Source organism: Anser brachyrhynchus, assembly GCF_964034855.1.
Source record: "Anser brachyrhynchus genome assembly, chromosome: Z".
NCBI lineage: Eukaryota > Metazoa > Chordata > Aves > Anseriformes > Anatidae > Anser > Anser brachyrhynchus.
The window spans coordinates 21,922,497-21,932,997 of NC_137697.1; the positions used below are offsets into that span (position 1 = coordinate 21,922,497).

Consider the following 10,501-nt stretch of genomic DNA (forward strand, 5'->3'; position numbering starts at 1 on the left):
TGCACGTCAGGCGTTTCCAATGCTGCATGAAGAACCAAACAAACCTTTTTTTTTTTTTTTTCTCTAGTTTTGGCTTTCAGAGCTCTGTCTAGAAGGGCACATGTATAAGGATATGCAAGTGCAGTAACACAAACTCAGGTAAAGAACATAACCGGTAACTCACAAAGGTGTTAAAATCTACATTATTTAAGAACAAATGAAATAAGTGGCCACAAAAGCCTTAGGACTTTCCCTCCCCACCTTGTGTATTGACATTTAAACAGATACCTAGCTTAAGATACTCGATACATTCAGACTGTGCTTAGAACTAGCCTACATATCCTTGTTGTGTCCCACATCTTAAAGCAGTAAACTTTATATTCAGTGCATTAATTGGAAAGTAGTAAGTGGGCAGTACCCCATACATGGGAATTTTTGAAAGCTATACAGTCTAAAATAGCTTCTGTATCTGCACCCCAACATTCCCCTCAGATAGTGGCTGTGATAAGCTGGGTAGGAAATAAAAACAAAAAACATACTTCTGAATGTAGTACGATTCCAGTTTAGCATAGTCAATGCCAAACCCTTGCTCCTTCATGAACTCTTTCACATCAGGGTTAGATTTCCTTAAACAGTAACAATAAAACAAGTTATAAAAGAAGAATAACTGTTTGTTTGTTTTAAACCTGATTTCCCAACTAGTTTCACCTATGCACAGTACACTAGATGATGCCTTAGACATGCCATAGCCTGGAATGTACAAGAGAGCAGAAGCAGCAGGATAATATGATTTAGGTGTTCTGAAAGAAAATTTCATCCTGATTTGAAAGAAAGCCAACAGTCATCATTCTCTGGGAATGCTACTGAAGTCACTGTTTTAAAGCAGCCTCTGGCAGACTGCCTAAACTTCCTAAAATCTCTGGGGTTCCTGGTTTCTCAGTGGTTTTGTGGGAAGATTGCTAGCAGGTCTAGAAACCGAGCAGACAGGGAGTTTAGCAGTACCAGGAGATCTGTGGGAGTGACATCAAGAACCAAGCTTGAGAAAACTTCCCTAAAGCAATGCAACATGTTGTGATATGAAATTTGTCAGAACTTATCTTTATTTTAAAAATTAAACCAAGTCCTGAGCGTTCAGATTTGATACTTCAAGAAAAAGCACAATATTAACTAGATCAATCTAAATACTAATTCTATTAGATCATCTCCAAACCCTGTATTATTAGTTTCCTGATCAGAAAGACTCCCAAAACAGTAAAAATCTACAACTTGAAGAACTGTATTAATACATGCCATACTTGTAATACAAGCACACAAGAGTCAGTGTTCTAATTCTTAATGTTAGCAGATCTTCTGGAAGGCAGAACTCAACAGAAAGGACTGCTTTTCCTTTAACACAAAGCACTTAAATGTTAATTATCTTCTATAGTACTTTTCTCCCATAATTGTTCTCCCTTCTGCATGGTTTGTTTCCTTAAAGGATTCCTTTTTAATAGCTGAACGTTTGTGAAACTACTGGTCAAAATAAAATTCTGCACAACTCTAACTCCTACAACACTTGCTTGTTGAAGATCACAAATGCTCTGCCTGTAAATTTTTACAGGAGTAGGAATGGTGAATATCTTTGGGTTAAGCAGTGAAAAACCATCTCACATAACTGAGTGCTGTAATTGATGTATTTAGGCAAGTTTAAGAGACACTAGCTATTTATTCTTTGAACTGTGACCGTACCAACAATCGAAGCTCACTTCATCTCCTCCTAGGTGAATGTAGGCATCAGGAAATACACTGCTGATTTCTTTGAAGAATTTAGTCATGAAGTCATAAGTTGAATTCAAAATGGGATTTACAGGTCCAAAGGACCCACTTGGCTGTTCTCCATTGTAACAAGGGGTGAGAAGATCTTTTTGACCTAATAAAAACAATTAATAGAGGATATTCATTTCCATGCTGGTGTGCTAACTCTTCTAGCAGGAAATAGTTTACCCTATTACAAAGGTTAATATTCGTGACTAAAGTGCTCATCTATTCCATGTACAGTGAAATAGAGAAAAGTTAAAATATAACAATTTTGCCCAAGGTTGAGCAACCCTCTAACTGGAAATTAGGACTCTGGCTTTTAGATTTGCAATTTAGAAACATAGATTTATAGAACATGTCCTGGAAAGCAGCTTCTGGACAACTATTGAATAGGTAAGCTTTAAGGGATTTATGAAAGAAGCCAAATAAAATGAGTGTGCTCTGGAGGTCTCTGTTCTCTTTTTATTACTCTGTTCTGTTAGCACCTAAGTAGGTAGTTGTTGTTTGGCTCGAGGTAGATGTTCTGCCCTGTATGCTAGGAAGCTGCCTCTACTCAAGAAAGGAAGGCTAGACAAAAAAATAAAAATAAATAAATAAACAAAACTAATAACAATAAACTCAACCAAACAAAAAACAACCAAACAAAAAACTCCTAACCAGTGGTTCTTGAGTCAAGCCACGTGAAGCAACATGAGCTAGGAGAGCAAAACAGTATAAAGTTTTTATACGTAGGCTGGAGATTCCTAAGTTCAGTTTACTCTGTTTATCATGGTTGCAGCAGCAGCACCTTCCACCTGCATGTTTTCTATTCTATGCACGTTCACCCAAACAGGGCCGTGCTAGTACATTGCTTCACCTACCCTCCGTGCATGCCTTCAAGCCTCTCTCCAGCATCCTGAATTTAGAAGCAGGCAAAGCATAACTACAGTTCTCACATTAAAAAAGCTGTCATACACAAAGCTACTGGGACCAGCTAATTTCAGGCATGAGAGCTGAACCTTCCTCTCTTAGTATGAATGTAGATCAACCTATGTATCGCTAGGCATGCCACTGGCTTTTGTTAATACATCATAACAATAAAGACTATATGAGATGAAAGACTGAGAAAGAACGTTTACAAATTCAGCTTTTGTGTTGTTCCTTTCCTTCTCATTTAAGGTTAGTGAGACAGTCTGAAGCACTTCCAATGTTCCGGTCACGCTTCCCACAGGATGAATACAAGACAGCTCTAGCTTTAGCAACAAGATAAGACAGACTAGAAAATCTATACTATTCCCAGTTTGGCCAAAAATATCTTACCCTAATTGCAGTGAAAACACAGTCTGTACATTTTGAATTAAAGTACAAGGTTCCCTGGTCCTTGAGCACAAGCAAACACCATCACTCAGGATTCAAGCATCACAATCAAGAATACTACTACTCTGAAATGCAGAAGATGGAGTGAAAGCATCCAAGTTCTCTGTATTTTGTATACCAGCAGAGTATCGCTTTACTAACAGACAGAAACATCAACCATTTTGAAAGAACCTTCTCAAAAGAGAACTCTCTACCCCAGAGACAGCAGCTCACTATTTCTAGCCATTGCCCTATTACTCTAAACTCAAGAGGACTGGATGGGGTGATAACATCAATATGAAGTCCAAGGCAGACAGAATATACCATGCCTTTGCACACGCATCCAGCACAGGAAACGACTGCTTGGTTCCAGCTTCCTCTATGCACTTTAGTTCCTCTAACATGTAACGGTCCTGATCATCATCGATTCTTTCCCTTGCTTATCTCATACCAATGGCCTTTCAAAATACTTCAAAGGCTGCCTTTAATAAGTCTATTTGCTTTTATACAGGAACATTATGCTGCACTTTACTTATCATAATCTTTTAACTATTAGTACTTTCTTGGACATACCTTTTCCCCAAGACTGCGTGTGTCCTGGGGTATCAAACTCTGGGATAACTCTAATGCCTCTTAACCGGGCGTACTCAATCACCAGACGGACGTCAGTAGGAGTATAGATGTGGTTATAGGAGTAAGCTCCCTGTGAAGTGTTCATATTTTGAGAAAGTTTACAAAATGTTATATCAGCAGCTCACAAAATCGGGATTAAAGTGTTATTTTTTTTAGACTGCAGAGCATTTTTTCAAGTTGGCCTTTTCTAGGTTATCACATGTGCAGCTGCCCTGACAGAACTTTTCGGCTGACTAGTGAGAAATATGAACCACATTTTCACCCTAAGATAAGTCTCCTGAGGAGATTCTCCTTTCTTCTTAGGTTCAGTTACTGAGGAAAATAAAAAAGTTGGATTCTATTCCATCAGGTTTTTGAAAGATATGTTTTTCACTTCTTCTGCTGAGAAGCAAGTTAGATTTTTCCTCCATCTCTGCATCACTGACTCTGAAACAGAGGGCCCTTGTTACTTGACGTGCAAGGCTAATGGAAAAGTTCTGCTGAGCCAGAAAGAATGGCGTTTTCTTTTGATACCTCCGCTTGGCTGTTTTGATACATTGCCCAATTTAGCATCGGCGTGTGTTTGTTTTGTGATGCTGTATTTGCGTATTATTCCACTTCCACACAGCCAACAAATGTCATGAGTGACCACATTTCTACAATTTGATAAAACACACACTTGTCAAAGAGCAAAACTACTTAAGAAAAGCATCGTGACTCCTCATGATTGATTGTGCCTTAAGCTTCCATTTATCTCAGACTGGTTTCCACAGCTGAGTGACTCAAAAAAAAGGTAATGGTAAGCATGCCTTCCGAAAGAAGATTATTCAGGCAAAGGACATCTCTCTCTCCCCAGCTGTTACTGGGGAATAGGACAGAACTCCACAGCCATTCCTAGGAAAACTAATCTGACTGCACCATCCAACATCTACAGTTTCTGAATTTTAAAATTCTTCATTGACATCTGCTCTAAGCACTGCCTGTGTAATTTTCATATGAAGGTCAGAGTCTATCAAGCATTTTAAAACAATCACAAATCTTATGCATTAGCTCAGTCTGCTTCAGCATACTTGATTTGGCTGCTACTGTACTGCTACTGAGCAAGAACCTCTTGATGGCTTTCATTAATTAGCAAAAGCTGCTGTGAGTCAGGGAGTAGAGACATACATCACCCTGTATTTTTTTTCAGAAAACTTTCACTTTTGGATCTCTTATAGGAGCAGAATGTCTTGCAAAGTTAACTAGATCTCTAAAAGAGCAAAAGTACTATTACAGTGGTTCCAAGCGTATAGATTTTTGGAATCTCTCGTACTGTTTCACAATCAGCCTAGGCAGGCGTATTCACCCATTCACAGGCTCTCGCTTTTGTATTTTATTTTCACAAAAGATGTGCCAGAAATACCTGGCATGTATTCATTCCTGCCCGTTCACCCCTGCTCCAAAGATGTTTACTCACCTTGTTACTTAGCTCAGGAAAATAAATACTCTGGTAAGGAAATGACTGATCATCAACTATATGCCAGTGGAGGACATTGAACTTGTTAAAAGCCATGGCATCCTGTAACGAACAAAGCAATACAGTCCAGTTAAGCACTTTAGTTTCACAAAAAAATACGTAAAAGAAGGTGGTCTTCTCCTATTACATCCTGCATGCCTAAAGCAACAACTAAAATGAAGGAAAAGCATACTATTTTTCACTGAACTGTAGAATCATACGCTAAAACACACCAACCTCTTTATAACCTTCTCCTTTCCTCCATCATCTATTCTCTTCAGTCCTACACTGCAGAGTCAACAAGCACTTCATCTGATCAAGCTGTACTGGTTGGTAGACAAGGAACCACTATAAATTCTTATTAATTTCTTCCACTTCACAACACGTTTACGTGATTCTCTACACAGAATCAGCTATTTCACCTTACAGGAAAGCTTATGCTTTTCTACCGAAATACTTTGGACTTGAAAAGTAAACAGCATGAGAGAGATTCCTACCACTGAGTACATCCTTACTTCCTAGTAACCCTTCCAGTACCCATTTCAAGTGCAGGCAAGATAACTATGCATTTTTCTGTCAATACAGTGTCAGTATTTCTATTTTGTACACTGTACATTATCAAGATAAATGTAAACACATTTATTATAGAATCATGACTCCAGCTGGGCAGTTACAAACGTATCATGAGTTATACAAGTTTGTCACAGTCACTTTAATTGTTGTGTGCTTGGAGTGGAAGGAATGTGTCCTCTGCATTCTTCTGCTCCAAGTAATTGCAACACAGTTGCTCCCAATCTCTTCCCACAATTCAATTTTTTCCCCTTTTTTCATCCAAGCTGTCTTTTCAGAAGCAACAAAAATCTCTTCAATGAACTACTGCCAAATCCAAAGAAGATTTATACTTTGTCCATTTGCCAAAGTTACTTCATCTCTTTTATCAGAGAGCAGTAGTTTTAATTATTGCTCGCCTTCATGCATTTCTACCAACTACCATCTTTCCACATAAAAATTATACTTCCTGGCCCTCCCCACGGTCTTTCCTTTCTCAAGGATGGTGTCGTTCCTGGAGATACAGTGCAGTAGCCAGACACAAACAGGAAATGTATTTAAACTGCTGTCTTAAGCATCTAATTACCACATGTCAGTGAAGGGATTACTGCTGCTTTTTATTAGGTTAGCCTGGATTCAAGCAGGCACACTTTTTCATAAGCCAGTAAAATGGCATGAAACATAGCTCTGGTGAAGTAGTTGTGCCACAGAGATAATTTAAGGAAAGAAAACAAAAGAGCAACAGTTATGAAAATACAATGATGGTTAGAAATACAAGTCTCAGAAGTCAAGTTACACTTTGGACATACATCTACCCTTTTAGAAAAGTCAACAAATACTGACAACAAATATTGACACAGGAACTACTTGAGTAGTTGAAGCATTCTCAGTTTCAAATGACTAGCTGCACGAACACTAGTAGCCAAGCAGGGACTGATCTTAAAGGTGAATACAAGTTGTAAATACTCATAGAAGGGCTAGTTCTGAGCACAGTTCAAGGATGACCTCAGAAATAAAGGCTGGTTTTACCTGTTCTCTTTTCCTGCCCATCACAAGCCTGCCCTGCAAAGTTCTGGAACATGGAGGGAAATATCTAAGAAAAATTTCTCTTGGAAAAGCAAGACAGAGATAAGATAGGAAACTGCATGTTCCTTCATTCAAAGGCTCCCCCACTTCAACCAAGTAAGCCCTGCTGCAAGTTTTTTTGACAGGGGAAAAGGACAGTATGAAATATGAAAACCCACAGCTTTGGGTGCTGTAATTAGACAAATTCCTCACCTTTGCATCAAGGTGGGAGTATACATTTCTTACTGGGCTTGCGCTGTTTGAAGAGAGTTTACTCCTTTTTGAGGGAAAGCAGTGAAAGAAATCAGTAGCTCCCAATGAACCCCCCTTTGTATTTCATTACTGAATTGCTCTTAGCAACACAAGAATGGACTATGTGGCTATTCAAAAGCCTGTAGCTTTCCTGCAACCACTGACACTCAAATTAGACCTTGAAATACATGAGCATGAGCTGGTGTAAACAGAAAATACTGAAAACCCACAGTGCACAAATCCCAGCTTTCTTTACAGATTTACATGGCAACCGCACACTCAATTCATCACCAGCGTATGCTCTGACTGTAGGCTCTGATCTCCACTTAGAAAATTTCACTCTGTTCTTTTAGAAGTCAGACAGGTTTCATTCATTTCATTTCATATCAACACAAGTGCTATTTACTTCAGGGGACAATATACAACAACAGAAGGCCTTCCTTATTAATGATACATGACAGTCCACTTACCAGGTTTGTAAGAATAGATTTCAATGGCAAATAGTGCCTTGACGTGTCAAGTAAGATTCCTCTATGAGCAAATCTTGGGAAGTCGTAGATATCAGATTCGTTGACAAGAAACTACGAGAATGAGATTTTAAAATTAGAATTCTCATTTTGTGTTCATCACTACAAACAGGAAATACTTCTCAGTTTGTTAACTGCCCTCCAACCATTATTTTCTCAGAAAATACTTAATGAAACTCTTAGATCTGCTGTTTCTAGAAAAGCACCTAACACAGAATGTGGCTGTCTCATCAGAACTGTGGTTTTAGTTAATAGCTATACTTACACTTCCATAATCATCTTCATGAACCAACTGACTGAAGGTTTCCAAACCTGGAAAAATCCAAGAAAGAGATCTAGAGTACAACACAGTACTCGTCCTTAAACTTATAGTTAAAAACAGGACCAAAACTATTTCCAGGCATGAACATAGTTAGAAAGAATGCCTTGTGACAGAGTTTCTTTCTTGTTATCACATTTTCCTTAGTTGCTCAAGCACAACATTTAAGGAAGTAAGCTTAAACATGTAAGGACAAGAGAACTGTTCAAACTCTCCATTATATACGAGTATTGAATATTATCATTACAGCTCAGCTGTACCAAGTTAATCCTTGAATAGAACAGAAGCTACTGAGAGCAAGGTAGCAATGTCTGGTGTTGATATGCATATATTCCTGTCATTTCTGGAACAGGTGGACTTTCTAATTCAGCATAAAAAAAATTCTAATTTAGATAGTAAGCACAGAAGACCAAGACTTCAGCGTTATGGTCTTTTTGGTGATGTGTTCTGCATGTTCAGTTATTAGATGTAGTCAGAGAATAATTTGTTCACACTGTAGATGAAAGAGGTTTTTAGCACCCAGGATTTGTTTGGCTTGGATGATTTCAAACACAGCAAGAGTGGAGGTACAGTGTGCCACTGGATCTAGGATGCTGAACATACAGACTGAGGTGTCCAACGCACACCTTTGTACCCTTCTGGCCTCCACGACCAAGTTTACTTCCCATAAAAATCTGAATGAGGGCAGGCCTTAGTGGTCAGATGATTCCTACTCTGCAACGCAGTCTATATAACCTCAGAACAAACAGCTCTATATGGGAAGTATCGACTTACCTCTTAAAGCACCCCATACTTCATCTGCTTTCAGTATAGCCACAGGCTCAGTTATAGTTAAATGATCTAAAGAGAAGAAAAAAAAAAAGTTTATTCCTCAAGAAAGCATGAATTGATATGACAGTATTAACAGGAGTTAAATGATTCTTCAGGTCCGCCTTTTTTTTGTAATTTTTTTTTTTAATTCTAATAAATGCTATTGCTGTTTTTAATGGTGATACTGTGCAGCTATTTTTCATTTATGGGCTCCCAAAATTGAGCAAGCTACTAGTCAGACAGCAGTTAACCACTAAGATGTTAAACAAATACAGTTTTAATAATGGGAATGTTCAGTGTTGCACATGGGCCTGAATTTCAGACTAGTTTAGCTCATTTGATTGAAAACACAGCAAATGATGTTTTTGCATTTAATATGGAGACAACAAGGGTTAGGTAACTAAGCTGGACCTAACCACAGAATTTTACTTCTCCTTTTACATTCACTTTAGATACTTCATGCTTACATATTTTTAGAGGTATAATTTGTCAAGTAATATTGTTTGGTGCTTATCATAAAGATCTCATTAAAAAGGAAAAAAAATACCAAAACATCTAATGAGCACATGTAGGGCACCAGTAAGATGAAGCAAGGTAAGCAAAATGAAGAATACTATCTGAAGAGATCCATAATAATCCCCCCTTGTGTTTGAGGAAGTGTTACTGACCACAGAGTACTGGGGGAAAAAAAGCACAAGTCATTTCATTTTTCCATGTAAGATGGTTCAACAAATTCTAGTAAAGAAACAAGTATTAGAGGGGTAGATTGTTGCATCTGCCTCAGTCTGAAGGAAGGGTTGGTTACAAATTACATGGTTCAAACTTTTGACTAAACTACCAGAGAAAAGCAATTCAGGGACATGAAGAAAGTATCCCAGACTTCAATTTTTACCTAAACACAGACAATTCTGTGTACGTTGGAAGTTCTAGGTAAGAAACAGAAGACGACAACTGCAATCTCTCTTTTTTTTTTTTTTTGTGGTAAACTGTAGGCCAGTCAGGGATTTGCTTCTGAGACAACATTTTTTTCTGAACGTATGTCTTAAATGAATGCAGAACAACAAGTTTTGTAAGTCTATATGGAATCTTTTACACAAAGAGGAAAGAAGCCAGCAGGGAGAAAGGCAGACAACCTGTACTTTGATTAGGTATACAATACTCTTGCTATGGGATTGCCACTGACTAATCCAAACTGTGTCTGTTAAGGAAAGGAACCAAATTGCTCCATCCAGCAACTGAGTAATTCCCTTACAGAAAAGAAGAATCAGCGTTGGTTCAGAACTCAAGTTCAGAAAGCAATTCAAAGTTCACCAAGTAGCAAAGCAATGTAATAACCTGACCATGGCAGAAAAAATCTGAAACATTAACAGTTTTGCTGCTGTATCCTGTCTGCATTGAAATGTGTGAAAAATTTGCACAGCAAAATTACGCTACTTGGCTGTGTGTACGAAAAGGTATAAGTAAATTTAAAATCAACACATTCTTTCACAAGTCAGGTAGAATTAGTCCTGCTGTTAATGTATGACTTAAGATTAAAAGGATCTTTTCCTAGGGATCTGTATCCTGGATACCAAACAACTGCCCAGACGATTACAGATTATCTCCAGACAGAACCAGATGAATTGAACGTGCTGAATTCTGCGCTGTTAAGAAACTCCTGTAGTGATTTTAGAGTATTTCTCCAATCTGGACTTCAGTCATGGAACTAAAGAATTGTTGCATACCAAATACAATATAATCGTTGTATTTTTAATTCTGTCT

The 10,501-nt window shown here is 38.1% G+C and overlaps 1 protein-coding gene across 1 annotated transcript in view; it reads right to left on the reverse strand.

The window, feature by feature from the left end:
* The window catches only part of HEXB (hexosaminidase subunit beta), a 16,591-nt gene that overhangs the window by 5,138 nt on the left and 952 nt on the right, over window positions 1-10,501 (reverse strand). Inside the window, exons 3-9 of the mRNA XM_080573195.1 lie at window positions 8,705-8,770; window positions 7,877-7,923; window positions 7,555-7,665; window positions 5,180-5,281; window positions 3,685-3,814; window positions 1,708-1,888; window positions 519-605 (exon numbers count right to left, since the gene is read on the reverse strand). Of these exons, the coding sequence (XP_080429321.1) occupies window positions 519-605; window positions 1,708-1,888; window positions 3,685-3,814; window positions 5,180-5,281; window positions 7,555-7,665; window positions 7,877-7,923; window positions 8,705-8,770 (724 nt within the window). The remainder of the gene's footprint in view (window positions 1-518; window positions 606-1,707; window positions 1,889-3,684; window positions 3,815-5,179; window positions 5,282-7,554; window positions 7,666-7,876; window positions 7,924-8,704; window positions 8,771-10,501) is intronic.